General features: G+C 43.4%; 1 protein-coding gene across 1 annotated transcript; it reads right to left on the bottom strand.

Annotated features, from left to right (window-relative positions):
• Positions 1–2699: 2699 nt before the first annotated feature.
• Positions 2700–23091, bottom strand: LOC108804754 (taste receptor type 1 member 1-like). The gene is made up of 10 exons (XM_018576630.1): positions 23008–23091; positions 19035–19096; positions 18723–18789; positions 13952–14097; positions 13498–13608; positions 11362–11665; positions 9404–10144; positions 7772–7981; positions 5441–5561; positions 2700–3634 (listed from the first exon to the last, which is right to left on the bottom strand). Exons 1-10 carry the CDS (start codon positions 23089–23091, stop codon positions 2700–2702), a joined length of 2781 nt encoding a protein of 926 aa, XP_018432132.1.
• Between the last annotated feature and the right edge of the window lie 596 nt (positions 23092–23687).

Here is a 23687-nt window from a genome sequence, read left to right as displayed (position 1 = left end):
ATAACTTTATTGGAAACCTGAGATAATATGAGGGATACCATTTCTAAACCTCCTTCTGAAAGTGCTAATTGCCTGTCTGATTCAACATTCCGAGTCACCAGGAAAAAGCATGCAAGTGACATCATGATTCCTGGTCTACATACTTGCGAGCATTTTCAAAGAAGAGGACACAAGTGGAAGCCTCTTAATTTCTCAGAATGGGTCTCCGTTATAAAAACGCTATTACTCTCATATTAATGCAAAGCAAATAGAAACAGGAGCGACCCATCAATGTTAAAACCCATAGCAGCCAGTACAAGTGGAGTTTACCATGGTCAGGTGGGGTAGGAGAGGATTTCTAAATGCTTTTGGGTTACTGCTCCTTGTACGTCCTTTCAAAAGAAGTATTAAAGGAAACCTATCACGAGAGAAATACAAAGACTGCCAATGGTGACCTCTCCCCATGGCTTTCGTACTCATTCACTGTCAATATACTCTGAATCACTGACTCAGGATAAGTATAATGGTCTGGTGTTCTGACTCATATGCTGCAAGATTGTACCAGGAGAGAGACAACCAGGCAACTGGATAGCTCCACCAGGAGATCAGAGATGGCACACCTTTATATCTCTCATGCGGGTCTCCTTTAATGGTTCATTTTCTGTACAGGCAGAAGAAAAGGCCTTGTCTGTGCCACCCAGTAAGATGTTAGTCTTCATCTCCTGACCTATGGTCAAATATGACTGTCCGCTTTTTGTCTTTTGATAGTCAGCACACCATATCAAACCCTTGTAACTTGACATTTAGTTACTATAGTGTACCAACATGGCTGTCCACCAGTGCTTCCATGGATGTCAGTGCCTTTGAAAATATGATGGTTTCTGGATTGTACCGTATTGCACAATGGTACTGTGTAGAGGAACCTCGATATTTTAAGTTCTTATCTGCAATATTTGTGGAGTTTATACAGAAATGTGAATTATTGTTATATGTACAATAAAATATTTTGCTCTTTTATTTAAATGTGTTTGTTTGGTTTCTAAACATATAGTATATACAGTATTTGATTAGATTAGACTTTCTCAACCAGGGTTCCTCCAGAGGTTGCAAAGGGGTTCTTTGAGCTGTGAGTAGTGGCAGATTGACGTCCCGCCTGATGATATCTGCTAAGTTCCACATCATTGGGCAGTGCTAGCTTTCTCCCACTGATCAGCAATGTACATGCATATGTATGTGCGTGTATATATACAATATATATACTATATATGTTTGCTTCTGACCTGAAGAAGAGAGGTTCACTCTCGAAAGCTTGTCTTTTATATATTTTGTTAGTCCAATAAGAAAGGTATCATTGCACACTGCAATACTGCGTTTTTGTCTTTTTTGACATCTTGTCTACTGGACTAATACGGCTTACCCATTCATATTGCACTATATATAGATATATATATACATTGTAGGGAACCAGTCTCAATGTAGAGGCAAACTCGCAGTCTCTTCAACAAAAATGCCAGCTTTAATTCCAGATAACAAACGTTACCATCACCTTAGCTAAGCAGATAAGTCAGAGCTTTCCATTGGACAATAGGTTTAGATTCAGCAATGTTATGTCCCCCCAAAAACGAGGGCAGCTGTCCACCTGAATATATTGAATGACCAGGTTTTTCCACCAATGGATTTTTTCTTCCCTGATGGCACAGCCATATTTCAAGATGACAATGCCAGGATTCATCGGGCTCAAATTGTGTCAGAGTGGTTCAGGGAGGATGATACATCATTATCACACATGGATTGGCCAACGCAGAGTCCGGACCTTAACCCCATTGAGAATCTTTGGGATGTGCTGGAGAAGACACAGTGGTCCGACTCTCCCATCATCACTACAAGATCTTGGTGAAAAATGAATGCGACTCTGAACAGAAATAAATGTTGTGACATTGTATAAGCTTATCGAAATGATGCCACAATGAATGTGTGCCGTAATCAATGCTAAAGGCGGCCCAACAAAATACTAGAGTGCGTGACTTTTTTTGGGCCAAGCATATATATATATATATATATATACAGTATATATATTATATACAGTATATATATAAAAGAAAGAAATAGATATCTGTACATGGAAACAGATAGAAAGATGGAAATAGAAATCTGTACATGTGTAATCATTTTGAAGTCAAAGAAAGTGAAGAAAGTGTGAATAAGGAACAATTGATCAGTGCCACCCAGTGGCAACATTTCAGAATACACTTTTACAGTTGAAGTGTAAAAACTACAAAAAAAAATAAAAATATTAATTGGATTTATTTTTCCCCCCCCAATCATAGAGGCTCAGCATCACATATGGGTGTTACCTAGGATGCCTGCATGCAAATGCAGCCTGCCTAGGAATACCCACTAGAATGACATCCACCATTAAGGCATTTTGATATTTGCTTAAAGCATCCGAAGAGCCACCCCTCTGCTTGCATCAAGGTTGAGTATTGCCTGAGTTTCATAGAGGAGCCCGGAGTACCAGTAATGATGTCACTGGGTCTAAAATAAAGATTGCAATGAACATGGAAAGGTTTTATTTAAACATTTCATTAACATGTTGATGGGGAGAACCAGGGAAGGCCAAATATAAGCAAATCAAACTTCAGATTTAATGCGACCCAAAGAAAGCCTTCAAAAATGTAGACTAAAGTGACTAGATAGCACAAAGCACATAGTCTGAGATTCTATTCCTGTGCCGACTGTTTCTTGGTGTAATCCTGGATGGCCGCCTGGAAATGTTCTGTAGTGTTCAGTTCTGGTCTGAACAGAATGATATAACATTTTGGAACAAAGTAACCAATGAGAATCCCTAAAACACTGAAAAGGACAGCACACACATTGACCGCTGCAAGGTATTTCCCTTGATAGACAATGTAAGTGGTGAAGAACGCAATCCAGGAGAAGAAGTAGACCAGTAAACTGAATGAGATACACTTGGCCTCGTTATAGCTCGCTGGTAAATCTTTCCCCATGTAACAGAAGATGAAACATATCATGCAGAGGAACCCGATGTAAGTGATTTCAGCAATGGAGCCTACAGACACCGTCTCAGAACATTTCAGTATGATCTGATCTGGGTAGGTGGAATAGTCTGCTGTAGGCCTTGGTGGCTTCACCGCAATCCACACAACAGAGATCAGAACCTGAATGGCGGTGCTGACAGCAATGAAAATATCCGAGCCATTCTTCTTCACCCACAAGTCGTATAGTTTTGGCATAAGTGAGGACATCTTGAAAATGCACACGATCTGAAAGACGTGGACCAGGATGCAGGAGAAGCAGACAGTGAAACTCAGGGCAAAGATAGGTTGCTTCACTATACACGTGACAACCTCCGGCTTGCCGAAATAAAAGTACAAGGTGAGACAAGAGAGTGCTAAGGACAATAACATCCCCAAACACATCTTCCCTCCTGCTGATTTCACTACAGGAGTGCTCAGATTCATTACAAACATGGTGGCTGTAGCAGTGATTACAAGTATCAGCAATGTGATGACAGACAGAAGGATGAGGGATAATGGGTCCGTCCAGGAAAGATATTCCAAAGTTCTATTGTAACAGCTGTCACTTCTCATTGGAGACCACTGGTCAGATCCACAAGGTTGGCAGGAATAAAGATCTGCAGAACAGAGGTAATTTGTATTATTTTTAGATTAAATGCTGTAAATGAATGAAAAGTAAATTAGAACTTATAGGGGAGGCTGAAGATACAGTATATGAAATGTAACCTTGGCACTGAACAGTGAAAAATCAGCTTTTAAAACTGCAGGAAAGGAAGCACTCAGTGCATCTCATTCAAACTGTCAGACTTTAAAAAGTTAAAGTATATCATAATGCATTACTTTCTTTTAAGGTTTGCATACAGTAAGGAATGGTTAAAGACCCCCTTCAGGTTTATTTATTTTTGCTTTCCATGTCCCATGTCAGATTTTCCTTCACTTTCTGTTTTGGGATGCAACAGGAAGTGAGAGGCGATCTCTCCAAAGGAAAGGAAATCCTTTTTAAGACAGCTGTGTCTGTTCTTGTTGGAAGATTTACCCTCTTTCCTTGTTCCGTGACTAATCACATTTTTTTTCAATCCCTGTGAGGAAGCTTATCAGGGTAAATGTATTATCAAGTGCAGTCAAGTGTTGATTTCAGGTGACAACATGGTTAGTGTTTCTCTGGAATCATATGTCTTCTGTTTTGGTCTTATGTCTACACAACGGCATGTTCAGATTTTTGTCACTGTATCCGTCCACCTCATTGATGATCGTCCTCTTTCTCTTTTCCTTTCAATGTTTCCAAGCATAATTTTCTTATCCGGTGAGTTGGTTCTTTTTCTTATAATATGTTCAAAGTAAGACAGCTTCAGCCTAGTCATCTGCGCTTCCAGTGAAAGGTTGGGCTAGATTTGTTGAAGGATCCATATGTCTGTTTTCCTTGCCGTCCACCATATTCCTAGAATTCTTCACCAACACCAAAGTTCAAAGGCAACAATATTTTCCTTCATACTTTCCATCTTCATTTTCCAGCTTTCACAAACATAGAGAGTGACATTTGTGCTTGTAGACACATCAGTACTTTGGAAGAACTTTTCTAGGGCTTTCATGCTAGGTCTGCTAAGTCTGAGTTGCAGTTTTGGGATGTTGGTTCCTTTGTTGTTAATTGAGCCAAAGTGAAAGAAGCTTTCGACAATTTTTATGTCAATACCATCAACTTTGAAGTTAGCTGTCTTTATTGTTGTCAGAATGTTAGTTTTCTTGATTTTTAGCTGACATCTTTGATTATGAGGCTCTTGAGGTCCTCCACATTTTCAGTTATGAACATAGTGTCATCAACACATTGAAGATTGTTGATGTTTTTTTCACCAGGACAAATAGGTGAATCTCCCCAATAGGAGGCACAGACAGCAATAAAACCATAACATAGGTTCTAACTAGACATGTGCATTCGGATGATCCTGCAAATCAACAAAATTCAGTTGATTCGGCGGTTCATCTGAATCCGAAATAATTAATTGAAATTAAATAATTAATTTAATATATGCCCGAATATACTAAAACGGGCATTCATTATTTTGTTACCCCCCTCCGATCCTGCATCGCTGACTGGAGGAACGGACGGAGAAGGGGGGGGCAGGCTAAGGATGGCCTGCCGCTAGATGGGCAGAGCCCGCTGTCAGTCAACCAGCTAGGGTGGATCTCGACAGTATTGTCGGGATTCGTCCAGGCTGCAGTATATAGTGGGCTATTGCTTGCTAAATACTGAGCTTTAGGTCAAGTGAGGAAGTTAGTAAATGTCCTTCTGTGACCCTATAGAGAACTGTGGGATAAAAATGTTACCCCATAGTTCTCTTTTAAATTATCCCGAATGAAATAAAAATGGCTTTATAGACACTTCAAGCTGGCCACAAACCAAGGAAAGTAAAACAAAAACAAATTACCACTTGTATTAAGAAAGGTCATTGCTGGGCAAGGAAAACAATTGAAACAGCAAACGTAGGAGCCAGTTTGCACCCGTCTCTCTCCTTTCCCACATTCAGTAGAACAAAACGATTCCGGAACCTATAAATCATAATAAAGTTAGCTACAGATAAGCTTCAAAGTGGGTTGAAAAGCTATGTATGCCACTTTTTGGGTGAACGTTCCATTTTTTAAAAATACAATTTTATTATGTCTTTTCACAATAATAGAAGACCATTGAGTATGAGAAGGATTACATATAGTAAATATACAACGATGACAAGTAATATGGGTTAGATAACAGATTACACTGCAGTCCAACTTACAGTATTATTGCAGGACTCTCAAAAAGGAGTGTGGCTAATATAAAGGTCCTTAAATGAATTTCTTATATTCTGTCCAGTTGTACTAACTCAAATAATTGGAAAAAGTGTGAATGGGAAGTAAGTAAGTGATGAGCAGTAAGAAGAAAGATGAGAAAGAAAAGAGCAAAGACAAAAGAAAGACCAGTGAGGAGCATCAGCTGAGGAGGGCAAGGCAGTGCCGCAGCACTATTACTGTAGATAAGGTGCCAAAGTCAGTGGGACCGGTAAACATGATCCAGACACTCCAAGTCAGTAGCATCACTAGGAGGGCGCGGGGGATGCCATCCGCAACGGGTGACATCAGCAAAGGGGGTGACACCAAAATGACTGACCTCTGAAAAGTCAGGCACTCGGTCTTGGACTCAGAGTCCGACAGCTGCACAAGAGAGAAGGGGACCCGGCAGCATACCTAATTCCGCCAAATGAAGGTCCCCTCCTCTCTGTACCAGCACCCATCACCAAGATGGCTGCTGGCAGTTAGGAGCGCGGGATGTCATTACGCGCATGCGTGATGACGTCCCAGTGGGTGACACCCGGTGGCCGCTCTGGGTGACACACAGCCTGGGGATGCCTCTGCTCCAAGTAGAGGTGTACCCTTCAAACCTGTCATGAAGAGGAACAATCAGTTCATCCATCCGTTGCAGTTGAGTCAATTCAGCAAGTCGTTCTTTAAGAGTGAGGGAGATAGAAGTGATCTCCAGTGTTTAGGGATCATGCCATTAGAGAAAAGCGCAGTAGACCCTTTTTGATGTTTGGGATAGAGGTGGGGAGCAAGGGAACTTTTGTTCTTTTAATGCCTATTTTAATGCTTTTCCCTTTCTTTGCTTAATGTCCATTTATAAAAAAAAAAACCTACACGGAGTTACTATGGTTACTATGACACTATGACAGTGGCAAATTTAAATTTAAAGTTCAATCTCCTTATATTTTGAATTCCCTCGTTCTTCCTTTACCCCGTTATCAACATACTAATGAAAACATTAAATAGAACCTTTCCCTTTTCATTAGATACCTTATTTTAGACCCAATGAGCTCATCATTTAGTCTCTGTGCTTCTCTATATAATGCAGGCAGATCAGGGCTGGTGGGAGAGGCCAACAGGGTGCTGTACCTAGCTTCCTAAAAACATCACAGCCCCCTGCCTTATTACTCCTCTCAAAAGCCATCAGACCTGATACAAGCAGTGGGCGGGTATGTGGGAGGAGTTATGCAAATGTCATTATGCCTTGATGGGTGTACGGGAGTCTGGAGGAGTGGGCATTCCTAGACAGGCTGTATTTGCATGCAGACGGGGTTTGTGCGCTAAAAAATTCAGAATGGTGGAAAGAAGCTTTTACGGCAGAAGAGACTTAAAGGAGAACTATGAGGTGAGTGCTTTTCACTCACCTCATAGTTCTAGCCGACCTGTGACAATGAGACTGTCACAGGTCGGCTCAGTAGATCGGGAGGTGAGCGAACACATACCAGCGTTCGCTCACCTCTCGATCCTGTCACGGCCCTCTGCCGTGACAGGGGAGGGGCTGGATTCCCCCCTCCCTGCTCCGATACGCCAGCGCTGACTGGCGGAACGGACGGGGGGGGGGGCGGGTACAGCTGGCTCTGCCTCTAGATAGGCAGAGCCAGCTGTCAGTCACACTGGGCGGATCCCGGCATAATTGTCGGGATACGCTTGAGCTGCGGCATCTCAGTATACCGTGAGCTGTATACTGAGCCTAGGGTGACGGGAGGACGCTAGTTTGTGTCCTCCGTTACCCTAAGGAGAACTATGGGGAAAAGCCCTAACTGCATAGTTCTCCTTTAAACAGTCTCTTCTGCCGCAGACAACCTACTGATCAGCAGTTGTTTTGGCTTACTCAACCTACTCTACAGTGCTGATCTTGTTCCATATATGATAGATTTGGCAACCACTCTTGAATACGTTTGGAACATGATGTTTCACTGACTCACTGTACTATTCTTGGTGTTCCACGGCAGTCTCTCATTGAGTTGCAGCCTCTGTGTGGTTTTACTGTAAGAGCCGACGACTCTGAAAGTTGGGCTCTCTCTGATCCAAGACCACATGACTATGTCATAGCCCATGGCCGGGTCTCCGTTAGCGTCAAAAGAAATGGACTGATTGTAGAGAGTGAAATTCACCTTCTTCACATGCTGCAGGAGCTGCCAATTGTAAATAATGGCCAACATTGTTATACATTCCAAATTATGTTACAACTGATTCAACAGGATCATAGAAAGTGACAACCTATATTACACAGCTCAGAACAGTTACAACTACAAATAGGTCTTTTTGTAGGTGGGGGGTGAGGGTGTACTGGTTACCCCTTTACAGCCCCAAAGGTCACCCACCATTATGCAAAGTGCACCAAACACTGATGCCTTCTATAATTCTATGTATCCCCTGTGCTCGGTAATTTTTCTACCTGTGTAGGTAAAATAGGAAAAATTACCTTGCAGTGGATCAATCATAATACTGTGGTTAGAGCTATGTGTTTTACTTAGCAGTATCTGTAAAAAGAATGTTTAATGTTTGTTAATTGCTGGTATCATTTCCTGCTGATGCTGTCACCTGCAGGGATACAATGTAACAGAAACATGAGAAAAGTTGCCAACTGGAGGCAGACATTGAAGCCTACCTGCAGAAGATGGTGGCACAGAGAGAAGACAATAATGTGTGCAGTACTGCAGAATGCTCTAATTTCTGATCATTTTAGGTCTCCTTGGTAACCATAAAATACCATATAAAATAATGTAAAAAGTATGTCACATTTATGCCAAGACTGTGATGCTTCCTATCTGCTCCTGCAATTCATTTCAGAAAAATAATGCAAGTTGAACTTATGTCCCTTCTAATCCAATAATGTCACAATCCAATGTCCAATCCACTCATTCACTCCCTTTTTACCCATTTTCTTGACTATAGAAGCTCCTTTCTTGTTGGCCTTCCTCTACACAGGCTATCCCCCTTCAGTTTCCCATGAATGCTGCTGCCATACTCAACCACTTTACCCACCTCTCAGTGTCTTCCACCCCACTCTGCCAAGTCCCTCTACTGGCCTCCATTCCCCACCCCTCTCTGCCAATCTCTCCACTTGCTTCCATGCCTTGTCCCTCTGTCTGCCAGTTCCTTCACTGGCATCTATCCGCCACCTATCTCTGCCAATCCCTTCACTGGCTTCTATCCCCTGCCCCTCTCTGCCATTCCCTCCACTTGCTTCAATCCTTCGCCCCTGTCTGCCAATCCCTCTACTGGCCTCCATTCCCCACCCCTCTCTGCCAATCTCTCCATTTGATTCCATGCCTTGTCCCTCTGTCCCTGTCTGCTAGTCCCTTCACTGGGTTCCATCCCCTGCTCCTCTCTGCCAGTCCCTCCACTGATTTCCATCCTCCACCCCTCTCTGCCAATTCCTCCACTGACTTCCATCCCCCACCCCTCTTAGGCAATCCCTCTCCTGGCTTCCATCCCCTGCCCCTTTCTGCCAATTCCTTTCCCCTTCCCTTTCTCTGTTAATTACTCTACTGGCTTTCATCCCGCACCCCTCCCTGCCAATCCCTCCACTACCACTCAATAGATGCACTTACCTGCCACGGATAGTAAGTGCCATTACTGCATTGTCCAGATCTACAATTCAGAAGTCCATGCAGGCCATGGGCTATGGCATACGCTGCCGCATAGATGTTAAAAGAAGCTGACATGGTAGCCTGGCCAGGAATGGACATGTTCTGCAACGTGAATGACCGACATTTGTCACAAACCTGGTTACAATTATATTCACTCACATCTTGGGATTTGAAGGAGCTGACATAGGCTGTCTCAAAGTCTAAGAGTTTGGGAAAGTAGATTTCGCTTACTGAGACCCCAAAAATGGTGCCAATAGACTGTATATTCGGCAGAGCTGCAATTTCAGGATAAACTAGCCAATCTTCACTGCCGATCCAGACCCTTCCGGTGATGTTGGCCTTAATCACTTCTTCAAGTAATATCTGAGCACTATTATATGCAGAAAATACCACAATTACCCCAACATGAGTCTGGACTATATTGTCCACCATCTTCTTAATATAGGTTCTGTCGTTGGTATTTGGGATTATCCCATAGTAAGGCACACAGATGCCATTTTTAGTAGTCAAGGCGATTAGGTCCTGTAACCCTTGTCTGCCATAGACATCATCACTGCCGACCATGGCCACCCATGTCCAATTAAACGTCTTCAACAAACTCAGCATAATTTGAACTTGAAGATTGTCGCTGGGAATCGTTCGAAAAAACGAGGGGTACATCTGTTTCAGACTAAGGTGTTTATTTGAAGCAGAATAACTTATCTGGAATGCAAAAGTCAAGATCATTCATTGAAATGTACATCCCATTAACACATTTTATGCTGGGACTTTTCAGATACTTTATAGAATATCTTCAGTTCTACAGTAAACGCCTCATTATCCGGCATTCAAGCAACCGGCACTCTCCAAAGAGAGAACTTTTTCTCTCAGGTCCGCTCCTCTGCTCAATGGGCCGGTGCAATAGCCACCCTGCTATTGTCGATTGCAATTTTAAATAGCCCATAGCAGTCTTGCTATTGCTCCCGCCCACTGACCGCTGTTTACATTCACCCGTCGGCTGCAGAATCTAGCCTCTAGCTAGCATATAAATGGGGCCGGTGAAGGGGAGGGGGGTAGAAGGGGGAGGGGATTGGGGGGTTGTGCTGCGGGGGCTTGCTTGAGTGTTACTATTAACTCTTAAGCAACCAGAAACTACAGTTATCCGACATTACTGATCCCTGTGGGTGCCGGATAACTAGGAGTTTACTTTATTTGATTGTTAAAAAAACAACATATGTTATTAATGAATAATTTAAAACAAGTAGTTGCTATGCTTGTAAAATCAAACATCTCTTATTTCTTTTTAGGACACCTCACGACACCTTACAACTCATGTTAATTCCTTCCAGTTTCCATATCTCCAGCTTTGAATCAACCCCACTGATAGCGCTAACCCCCTCCCCCATTTACATGAGTCTTCTGGCTAGTTTGGTGACCTCACGGGTCCTTCTTCTTCTACTCCTTCTCTGCTCATAAGCTGTACTTAAACTGTCCATACACAGATTTCATTTTGGCCATTTTCGACTGAATCGGACAAAAAGGTGATTTGTGGGTGGACCTACTGGCACCACCAGACTTGACAAAAGTTCATTTCCCAATCACCTTTTGTGAAAAGAGTTGGGTGGACAATTGTTGGCTGAACAGTGACTGTGGCCAATCACATCTGCTATGGCATGGTTGGGGTATCGAGTGATTTTTCTCATTAAGCCAGCTTTACTCCTGCACTAAACAGTGCTCACATAGTGAGGTATGGGTACCAGGGGGCATGTCCATGACAGCCTGGGCTCAGAGGAAGTTAATCTAAAGCAATTTCAACATTTTGAAGATGACAATAGCAGCCAAACAGATGCAGTTAACCTCCAAGAGACTGCTTGCTACGGGCAATACCGTTCTTATTCCTAACTAGTTCTTATAAGGAGACTAGCACAGATGGTTCTTACCTCAGGTACAAGGAGCAAGGACATAATGTTGGCAGTCACAAAAGAAAAACTGCTGCTGTATGGTCCGATCAAGGCGATGATGTTTGGTTTGTAGTTGGTAAAGTTGTTCTGAATCTTGATATAGGGCTGTGAGCATTGAGAAAGCATTCTCAAAGTTCCATATATGTTGGCGGCTTCCGAGCAGGTGTCAAAAACCTCGTAGCCCAGTGTAATATTGGGGAGCAGTATGGTTGAGTTATTGATCTCCTCAATGGCCAACCTCATTGCCTGAAGGAAGTGAAACCGAAGGGAAATAAAGGTACCCCTAAATTTAAAAAAAAGTGAAGGGGGTTTGTCAACAAGTTACCAACAGAATCAGACACATATTTTATGTAAATAAGGCATATATATCTATTTGTTGAACAGTACTTTTGGATGCTGGCTAACCCTATGCTTGTAGTCCTAAGCTGTTGACTTCAACATAATAAACATGTGACTTTCAACAGTTTTTCATTGAAAACACACGAAAGCTAAGGGGTTGATTTATAAACCGTTCGCATGGTGAACAGCTCTGAGAATGAGGTTTGCAGCTCATTATGGCCACTATATGGAGTTAGGGAGCATAGGCATTGCTATGCACCTCGGCTCAGTCTAATGGCCGTAATGCACTGCAAATCTCATTCACAGAGCTGTTTCTTGCTTGGGTGAAAGCTATGCAAATCTTGAGTGAAAACATTTATAGACAGGTATAGGTAAACCTAAAAACTAAATTCCATAAAAAAACAAGTTAATTTAGTTTCAAAAGTCATTTTCAAAATTCCTAAATCTTTCGTTAAATAATTCCTGGTGGTCCTGCCATGAATGTCCTTGTTCAGGCACTTCCTGTTATAGGGTGACGACATTTAGTTTTTCCTTACAGCATTAAGTGGGAGCCATGGGGGACACACAAAGAGAGACCAGCAACCACCAACGGATCCCAACTAAGATTGTGCCTAGACTCTGCTTCCCATTCACAGGCTACCCAACAAATGATTATGATATTAATGGGGTCTGTTCCTTCCACACAAACAGGCTGGTGTGCAGGTTTGATCATTTGGGTGGCTTGTGTCAGATGGTACCTCTGCTGGCCTCCCTGTGTGTTCCCCGTGGCTCCCACTTGGTTGGTGGAGCCTCCCTTATTGGTTCAGGAGGATCGATGTATGATCCTCACTTCAAACCTCGTCTACCCAATCTAGGTTCCCCGTTGGTTCAGGAGGGTCGATGTATGATCCTCACTTCAAACCTCGTCTACCCAGTCTAGGTTCCTGTTGGTTCAGGAGGGTCGGTATATGATCCTCACTTCAAACCTCGTCTACCCAATCTAGGTTCCCTGTTGGTTCAGGAGGGTTGATGTATGATCCTCACTTCAAACCTCGTCTACCCAATCTAGGTTCCCTGTTGGTTCAAGAGGGTCGATGTATGGTCCTCACTTCAAACCTCGTCTACCCAATTTAAGTTCCCCGTTGGTTCAAGAGGGTCGATGTATGATCCTCACTTCAAACCTCGTCTACCCAATCTAGGTTCCCTGGTGGTTCAGGAGGGTCGATGTATGATCCTCACGTTAAACCTCGTCTACCCAATCTAGGTTCCCTGTTGGTTCAGGAGGGTCGATGTATGATCCTTACGTCAAACCTCGTCTACCCAATCTAGGTTCCCAATGCAAAAGCGTGAAACCATATTGCAGCCACAATGGACTACAAGAGCACAGCTAAGGCAAAGATTGGAAGAAGAGACCAAGTCTAAGGACAAATAAATATTGATGTGTGGCATTTCTGTGCTTCTAGATGGTAGTTTGATGACAGATGTGGCTTTAGGGATGGATCTGATATTGATGTTATGTAATCATTTATTGATTTTTTGTTAATTCTTTATTTATTTTTTTTTTTCTGGAATAGTATACAGATTACAAAAAAGACAAGTTACAGAATACATAGCAGCATGTGTCAATGGTGGAAATACATTCAGAAGCACAGCAACACCATATAGGAGCTAAGCAATGGCAAAACCCATATATCATTTTATCAACAACCTGCCTAGGGGTCTTCGCTTTATACCAAAGGTTAAAACGCTTCTCATTGCATACCAGAGACAATGGGAGGTATGTCTTGTATATTGTACTTCACTCCATCATATGGTTCTACCATCACCCAGGGCAGCAGGCGGTGTACCGATGATCCGTATTGTTGCTGAGCATTGTCATGTAATCCCTGAGGCAAGTGCACATTACTGCTATAATAAAGAGTAATCAGAGAAGTTAAGAGAGAAAGAATAGGCAAGAAGAGATTAAGGAAGTCAGTGAGCAGTGTTAAATCAGAGAGGTGGGTGGAGAGAAAAGAAGGGGGGGGGGTCTCTGTAAACATTTTATAATGGGTATTTTTTTTAGAAAAAGGCAATAGTGTGTAATACAAAGTGCTTTAGCAAACTAAATGGCATTGAGTTAAGGTGTCCATCTACTTTAAAGTAATATGTGTCATTTACAAAGTTGACGATCTAATTCCCATCCCTTACACAGCCAGTTTATCAAAACGAGGTGTAAAAGCTGCCTCAAAAGTACAAACAAAAGAGTTCTAACCTGTGACAAACGTCAATCAGCGGTATGGATCTTGTTGAGACGTCTTCTATGTCGTGGACTTTGAATAATCCTCCAAGGACGAAATCTCCAGGTGAACTAAATTCAGTATTATATGTCACGTCTCCACAATCCGACGCGAGGCAGAGCTGAAAGAGTGAATATAAGAAAGGCATACGCATCATCATCATCATCATGATATTGTGCTTCAAGGTGGTCAGCGTCACGTGTCTTCTGGAAGGGGTGACCGGCAGCACAGCGAATGAACTCTGGTCCCTCTGTCTTTTTATAGAACTGTTTGTTTTCCTGGAGGTTGGAAATCTATATAACATGTTGCACATCCTTCCACAAAATCAGCATAGCGTATTTGTATATGCGCAAGCTTTTGGCTTCCATGGCAACGGGAATAAGGAGGTGTTCCACAGAGGCAAATGGCATCCAAAAACACTACGTAGTCTTTCAAATAAGAGTTTAAGAGTGAATTAACGGGATGTTTGGCTGTGGAGACAGACCTGCGTCAATTTAAATTGCATAAAGGCCATGTTTTTCTCAGTACTAAAAGTCTATGTAATCCTTTAAAATTTGCTAAAACAGTGTGAATTATAAGAAATTTGCTTAGCTTATTACCAGCTTTGCTTTGCAACCCCTTCCTGTCTCCATGAACAGCAGCGATGGCGTCATGGCATTACTCAGGGTGGGTTTCCTGATGGTGACCACAGTGTGACCATGTCTGTGTAATGTGTTTTAGAAATGGCCACTAGTCTCCTCTGAAAGTTCATGTGACAGGGTGACAACGCAGGAGCATAATTTGGAGACAGGTACAAAACGTTTAATATTCAAACGAAACCCATCGCACTCCTGACCGAATAAAAACCCTTTGGAGTTGGGTGGGTGCAAAGAGTGACTACGAATGCCTACGTGAATCAATAAATGAATGTAGAAAAGGTCACTCGGACTCCAGACTAATTTTCAGTCAATGTTTATTGACCTCTCATCGTGTCACATTGTCAAGAGACGTTTCGGAACCACGCAAGCAAACAACAAGTGACTGAAGACAGAACTGCGTGGTTCCGAAACGTCGCTTGACAATGTGACACGATGAGAGGTCAATAAACATTGACTGAAAATTAATCTGGGGTGTGAGTGACCTTTTCTACATTCAAAGATAAAACGTTGTCACCCTATAAGAAGAAGTTCCTGAAAATTGGCAAGTAGGACAGGATCACCAGAGATCAAAGAATATTTAATAAAAGTTGACGATTTAAAGATATTGAAAATGGCTCGGGGTGGCTTAGTAAGTTAGCACTTATGCCTTGCAGCAATGAGGTCCTTGGTTCTGATCCCAGCCAGGACACTATCTGTATGGAGTTTTTATGTTCTCACTCTGCTTGGGAGGGTTTCCTTCAGGTACACTGGTTTCCACTAGCATTCCAAAGACATGCTGGTAGGTTAACTGGCTGTTGTTTAAATCAGCCCTAGCATGTGTGTGTGGGTCCAAGAATCCCAACTGCAGCCTCTTATAGCAGATCCTGGTAACGCTATTGATTTGCTAATGCAGCTCCTTCATGCATTTCACACATGGAGCCACAGAGAAGTGAGGTTCCAAGGTTAGGAGTGCACCAATGATTGCACTGTGGTCCTAGTAGTAAGGAAAGGCCAAATGGCTTTTTAGTTTATTTTATTAATATGTAACATTTTATATCAGGTCTTAGTGATTGGGTTTACATTGATTTTACAGGCCAGCACCATAAAAAAATAACAGTTCAATTTTGGTGGGTTTTTTCTTTCAAAGGGTTCCTGTACTTCTTGAAGGCTCAGGTGGTGAGATTTTTCTGAAGTAGTTTGCCTCTACCCCTTCTAAGCCCATATGGATGGTTTCATTCTCTTATAGATTGATTTCAATACAACAATTGTTTACTCAGCTAATTCATAATCCACTGGGTGAGAATAACACCTTCCCTTGGCTTTGTCATAGTCATAACCTTGAGTTGAAGCTGGGCTAACTGGTGGAGTCATCTCACTAGAGTTCTTGAGAAATATAAGAAGCCAAGATGCTTCATTCTTCCAGCAACAAGGAAAGACTAATATATAAATTTTGGGTTGAGTTGGATTTTAAACTGATGAGGTTTAGTCTAGTTACAAATGTATTCCATGTTGACCATACAGAGCCTTGCTCACTCCTGTGCAACAGCTTTAAAGTGATTCTGTTTCTTCCCCCCTAAAAAAAAATTCCTCACAAAGAAGAATTGCTCCCTGCAGTAGAAGATCTTTATCTCTCTGGCTGGTGACAGGTCTGAGCTCCGCTGTCTTCAGATGCTAAAGCCTCCAGGGTAAGTCAATTCATCCCCACACAGCTACCTCCTCATGTATCACTTCTCCCTTCCTTTTAGATTGTAAGCCCTCAGGGGCAGGGCCCTCCTTACCATCTTGTCTTGAATTGTATTGTGATTGTAATGTCTTATATTGTAAAGCGCTGCACAAACTGTTGGCGCTATATAAATCCTATATAACAATAATAATAAGTCTTCAGCATTCAACACTTACTGTGTTGAATGTCTGTGTGCCTGTGTCCTATACCTCATACTGTGGTCCCCCCTACAGGCCCCGACATTACTACGGAGCACAGCATTGATGTAGGGGCTGATGGGAGGAACCATTGATTGCAGTGGAGGACGCCATTATTTGACACTCCCGGATGTTTTGAATGCTAGAGATGTTGCCGAAAGCTTTCGCGGCAATGGAGTTCTGACTTTTGGCCCAATGGACATATAAATCCAATGAGAGTCCACCATCAATAGCACTCCAACAGTGATATCACTTTGAGAAAAACAAATTGTGCCGAGCTAATAATCATACACATCTAATACATTGAAACATATATAAATTAATCGTATATATGAGCCTTCAAACAAATGAGGCATAAAAAATATCTACACACAAAAACAGCAATAAAGACAAAAAGAGTGGGGGGTGGATTGATTGTAATTATATTGTAATAATTTACCTGTGCCTAGGGGAGGGGGAGGGTTATGGTCAGAGGGTTAGTTATTGGACCTTGCATGGTCCTTTACGGTTGTTGGCATACGTTATGCCGTAATGTATACACTGTTGCGTATGAATGGGGTGCTATGTTGGTGCCCGAAGGTTACTGTAATGTAATTGTTTACTATGCAAAATGAATAAAAAGATTTTTCAAAAAAAAAAAAAAAGACAAAAAGAGTCCCAGAAAAAAACAAAAGCAAACAATGGTGATTGTGCAAGAAAATTCCTCAAATGATTTGCAGCCAATCTGCATGTAACTCTCAGGTAAGGATAATCACACAATGCAGGCAGACCTTCACCTCCACCCAGTGAGTGATGACAACAAGTGAGTGCTCACCTGGGGAGGTAGACCCACAGAGCTAGGTCAAATGCGATTTTTCCCTTCTTAATGGGGGAGGGAAGCCCATGCACAGAAAAGGCGATAAGGTCTCCTCAGATCACAGGTAGCAGCATAAATCCAGGAGGAAAGAGAAAAAGGACAAGGACACAGTGCGTAACGTCCAATAAAATGCAATTTATTAAATAAAAAATGCGTCCTCACAATGGTGTAAACAGTACAGGCATTGGGTATTGCTGGATCAAACCAGCAAAGCAAATGGCAGCAAGGTAATGCAAAAACCTGTTCGTCCGGCTCAGCTCAGTGCAGTGACATCTGAAGCTGTCAGCAGCAGTGATATAACTTTGTCTTTTATTGATGAAAGTCTATCATATCACAAAGAAAACAACGTTTCGGGGCTGCATAGGTTCCCTTCATTAGGCAAACAATGTGATGATTCATTTGATGATGGTCAGGAACAGGGGTGTCCCGGGGCTGGGTGACACCCGGAGCGGTTACCGGGTGTCACCCCGCCGACTCACCACTGCACATGCGCGTGACGTCACCACGCGCGTGCGCAATTACGTCATCGCGCACGCGCGGCACTCTTCAGATACTTGCCGGCGGCCATCTTGGTAATAGACGCCGGCAGAGAGAGGAGGAGACAGTCACCCGGCGGGATAAGGTATGCCGCCGGGTTCCCTCCTCTCTCCTGATACTGTCGGGCGTTCGGTCCATGCCCGAGCGCCCGACTTTTCAGAGGGAGGTGACACCAAAATGACTGTTAGTCATTTTGATGTCACGCCCTCCAATGGTGTCACCCGGGTGCGGGCCACACCCCCCGCACCCCTCTTGTGACGCCACTGGTCAGGAGTGCGATGGGACAAATACAAGAGTCCACCATCAATAGGACACGAAGTGAGGCAAATCCTCCCCAACGTGGACCTGTGTCCAATAAAAACAATTTATCAAATATTCCACTTTTAGGAGAATGTTAACAACTACATTGTTATTTGATACTGTTATGTACACTCCAGTGCTAAAAGAAAGATGTGGTTAGGTAAGATAGACGGGGCATACAAGATAGATAAGGTTAGGTAATCGCAGGGCAGCAACTGTTAGACTGCAAGTCATCTCCAACGTCTGTTAAAATGAAGTAAATCTAAATACGCGGGGCAAATATACATTATTCATCAATAAGCCAATTGTAATATTTTAACTATGACCATTCAGGTTCTTGATTAAGCCCATCATGACTGGTTCTCACTAAGTTCTGTAACAGGAAGGCCATAGCTTATTCGGCACATCTTAAAATGGACGCCTCTTATATATTGGACGTGGCACCACACTCCTATGAGTCCAGAGTGGCCTGATGATGCACCCCTAGGGAGCGAGTCCTTGACACCCTTGACTCACGTGCCCTGGGCTCTGGGCGTCATTCAACGTGGAAGAGGAGTGGCGCTGGACAGCTTGAGTGTTGACTCTTGAAGGGAGGGACATGGAGAGGGGATGAATATTGTAACAAAAGATGCATTTTATTCTGTGACTCCTACAGGAAAATCAATAACATTAATAATACTGATGTTGAGCTTTAAAGCTTTATTTATAAGAACAAAGTTAAGCTAGTGCATATTTATGTAAACATATGGAAATCTCTACATACATATATTATAGTACAAATATAAGGTTCAGTACTTATGGTGCTCCACTGCACAATCCATCAGTTACATAACATCTACAGTCACGCTAACCTCATCTGCATAATTCCTGTAGAGGAGATTCACAGAATACTTGAGCAGAAAAAAAGGCAAATAACTTACACCATGCATTTAAATGTTGGTAAGGTAAGAAAACAAAGCAGGTTTGCTGAAGCTGCAAGCCCCCACCATGAGGTGGGAGGGAAGCATGACCTATTCCATACAGAGAAAGCAGCTGACACTTGGATTTCATTTATTACATATTACAGTATATCTCCCTATCCAAAACCTTTTATTAGTTTTGGATAGAGCAGGGAAGGGTAACCCGCAATAACCCCTCCCCCCCCTCACCCCCCACAACCCCCCCCCCCCCCCCCGCGTCCCATTGTGAAAACTAACCCTTTAACCCCTGTCCTGGAAACACAACAGGAAGTAAAAGGAAACTGCACCAAAGTGAAGAGAAAAGTTCTCTTATGCAGTTGTCACTGAAACAGGTTTCTATGTTGGACAGATTTACTCATACTTCCTGTTCTAGCTGCAATTGTCAATTTTGGAATTCCCATAAATTCCTGTCTTGACACAATGGTCACAAAGCTAGCTATATAAAAATAAAGAGATCTGTATATCAATGGTTTTACGCAAGATTCACATGTCATTTAGCCAAGATTGACACGCTTTCTAATGGAATCCTATGTGAAAAATGGGGGAAAGTTGAGTAAGGGCCCGTTCACACCAAAAACAGAAGGCAATTGTAATTCAATGGCGGGTCTGTTGACTTGCAATTGTACTTTCCGATTTTCTTCCGATCCATTGGGTTGTGACCTGTATTTCAACGGATGCTAACGTAAGGGCACCAAAAAATGATTGGGTGTGAATGGGGCTACTTTACACCGCTGCATTGTGTTGCGTTACAGTGAAAACAAAGTAGTGCATGCTACACAATGCATGCAACACAACGGAGCAGAGTAAACTGGTCCCATTCACACCCATTCATTTTTGGGGGTTACCTTCCATTGGCATCCGTCGACGTCCATAAAAAAAATGGATCACAATGGATCTGGTGTAAATTTGACAGGTAACCCTGCACAAAATTGATTTCTTTCGTTTTCATATTTCGGATCCGAAATTTGATTTGGTTCATTATTTGGTTTTCGGATCTGTCTGAATTTTGTTTCGGAACTGTGCCTGAAATGCAACCCCCCACAGACCAAAAAAACCCATCTGATTGGCCGGAGAACAGTCACATGTCCGACTTAGTTTCGTTTTGAATGAAATTCAGACGTAGGGATGCACCAATACTGTTTTTTCTGTATCAAGTATGGGTACCGATATTGTTTTTTTTTCTGTACTAACCGATACTGAATATTAATACCGTGTGCCCCGATTATCTAAAAGCTGGACAGAGGATCATGACCCGCCGCCCGGCTTCTTGATTGCCTGGGAAGCCGGTGATCTATCGAAAGAACACCGGCTTCAATTGCCTAGGCTGCCTAGTTTCCTGATCAATCAGGAAGCCAGGAGGCGGGTCATGAGGTGCCGCCCGGCTTCCAAAATGGTCAAGAAGCAAGGATGTGTAACAACAAGTGAAGCCAGCTTCCTAGCCAAACAGGAAGCTGGGGGGTGGGTCATAACCTGAATGGAAAGGAAGCCAGCTCCATGCTCCCTTGGAGGTCTCCTTCTGACTGGAAGTTCCGGTATTGGGGGTAAGTATCGGAGCATTTGGGCGAATACTCGGCATTGGTGCATCTATATTCGGGCTGATCCGAATTTTCCATAAAGAGCATTCGGATTTCTTCTCATTCAGCGTTAGAATTTGGATTCATCTGTAGCGCTCACCCCTGAAGGAGCCGCTGAGTATGAAATGGGTTCTCCTACCTGTGTGTTCCAGCCACCGGTCCCCTTTGTTCAGCAACAGCACACCGAAACTCACAGACAGAACGGACTCGAGTCTCAGGGTCTTTTGGGGTATTTATTTGCAGATTCAACAGGAGAGAGAGGGTTCAGGATCTGTAGGATGCCCTGGTGGATTCGTCTGAGGACAGCTTTCTCCCCTAGCAACAGCTAAGGCCGATAGCACTGTGATCTGGTCCCAGGGACCAGATCACAATAGTATTAGCGACACTGCGAACAGCCAGGAGGGTCCAGTAACTTATAATGGGAAGGTTAGCTATCTCTGGACTCAGGTAAGAACCGCTGGCTTCTTGTTCTAGAACAGATACCTGGAATAGGGTGAGGGATCTCTCTTGTGGGTCCCAGACGGACGCTCTCACCAGCTCCTCTGCGGTACCCTCGACAAAAAGACTCTCCCTCCGACCCAGCTTCCATCAGGTATTTTCCTCTTCAGGATCTGGAATCTCTGTGCCCTCAGCATCTGCAACTGCCAAGGAGCACTCCAGGTTAGTGGTAGTATCCTCTTAGAACAAGGCATCCAACACCTGCCACGTGCATGGGGCCCAAGCAAAGTTCCTAGGGAGTCCTAGGCCTGCAGGCCCCCAGCACCTGCCATGTGCTGAGGCCCAGGCCATTTGCTTGCATCACATAGGCCTCCTGAGGAGAGGCCCCAGGAGGGAAAGAGACCTCTGCACAGTGTCCCCAGACCTTTTATTACCTGCCCTCAACCATGCCTCTGAGTCATCCTACTCAGAGATTGGCTAGGGTCAGGTGCATAGGTGCATAGTCATAATCTGAGGATGGATCCTCCCTCACTGTATGCCAAGGCTCCCTTTTCCTCAGCAACAGGAGGAGCAATCAATCCAGCAGATTCAGGGACACCTATAGAATGCAACAAACTTTCTACGAATATCCATTCGGAACTAAACAGATTTTACATGTCTAGTGTAAGTGGGGCCTTTAATCTTGGGAGAAAACATGGATAACTAACCCCTATTTGACTTTTTTACATTTTGGACAATGTGGTGTTAATAGTTTGATATATGTAAGACTAGCAAGTAGCCGTTCATAGATAAAGAAATGGTGGAAGCGTTTGTTTTTAGAAATTTGGTAAATGTTTCCCTATACAGGAGAAGAGAAAAGATCCCAAACTTAGGAACTCACAATAAATCAATATAGATGAAATCATTTAAGATCATTTAATTACAATCTGGAGTGGAAAAGGTAAAATAATTTTCTTTGGTCCTCTTAGGGTTTACTATACCATAGGACTCAAAAACAAATCAGGATCCACAGGTCGGAATTGATAGTGACAGCCTTCCAAGTTCTTTAATTGACACTAAATGCAGGAGTTAAATCGTAAAAATGCATTCAAGTAAATTGAAGTGATATTAAACCGTTGTTTTTGTTTCTATTACTTGCTATGCAGAGAGAACCCACACTTACATGGTTTCTTTAAGTTGCTTTGCTTGAAGGTCCTTTGGTTGTTCCCCAAAACTGCTCTCCATCCCCCCCTTTTGTTGCGGGCGTCTCCTTCAGCTAGCTAGGAGACACCCATGCGTGCACGCTCCTGGGCTGTGACCGTGCATGACTATGTGCGTCCATAGACACAAACAGCCTGCAGCAAGCCACCCCTCTGTTCCCCCCACAACTCAGTCTGACTGATGGCAGAAGGAGCCTATGGCTGCTCTGCCCTCTGTCCCCACCCCCACAGCCAGAAAGTTCGGGGAACTGCGATCTTTGAATTCATAATGACACTGTCCTTCCTTCTGGAGGGGGGCTACATTTGTTCCCCATGGTCCCCGTGTGTGTTGTAAAGTAGTCACCGCACCAAGCTCACTCTCGGGATGGACTACAATCTCATGTTTAGTTTACTTATTTGTATTGAGATTGTAGTCCATCAGGGGAGTGAGCTTGGAGTAGTGGCTACTTTACAACACACACAGGGACCATGGGGAACAAAAGTAGCCCCCCTCCAGAAGGAAGGACTGTGTCAGCACCAATTCAGAGATGATTTGAGGATCTACAGCCGAGTGATACACAAATAAGATACATTTTTGTTCACAGTTAAGGTACTTGAATGCATTTTTAAGATCTGCTGAGTTTCGTCTCACTTTATTCTTCACGGAGACGTTGTGGGTTCTTGGCTTATTGACAGCCATCTTTAAAATGCACACAATGCGAATGCAATGGGCCATGATCAAGGATAAGAAGACAGTAGGATTAATGGAAAGATGCATCATCAAACAGTTGATGATACTTGGCTTGCAACAATACAAATGGGAATTAGGACACCATAGTCACCAGGGTCATTTTATATTGTGCCGATTTCATAACTCATATTATATTATGTAACACTCGTATCCCTCTACGGCCGGGTTCGGCCTCCGTCCGCGCTACTGCGCAGGCGCGACGTGCGGCTCATCCCACTCTCGGACGCGGTCCGTCTCAGTTACGGGGCAGGCGTGCCTCGAGTCTCCGCCCACTCACACGAGCCGCCGGCATAAAGCCGCCATCCACTGATTGATCGGCGTCCCACTATTGTTGAAGCAGGACGCTGATCAATGCAGCCTCCCCGTGCTCCACTCCTGGAACCAACCTGATCGAGGAAACCAAGCACCACCTGAAGCTCTTCCACACCAGGGAGAGACCACAAAGCGCAAGTACCTTGTCTATAGCTGTAGGGCTATACAAAGTGAACTGCCTATATCAAGTAGGATCACATTAGCTACTATCTACTCAAAGTGAATTGCATAGATATCAATGGAACTGGCACAGCACATCCTGAATCTCA

The sequence above is a fragment of the Nanorana parkeri genome, unplaced genomic scaffold (assembly GCF_000935625.1).
Source record: "Nanorana parkeri isolate BGI_ZX_2015 unplaced genomic scaffold, ASM93562v1 scaffold5, whole genome shotgun sequence".
In the NCBI taxonomy this organism is placed as follows: domain Eukaryota; kingdom Metazoa; phylum Chordata; class Amphibia; order Anura; family Dicroglossidae; genus Nanorana; species Nanorana parkeri.
The sequence above is the reverse complement of the archived record's forward strand: the minus strand, read 5'-3'. Positions and strand labels throughout refer to the sequence as shown.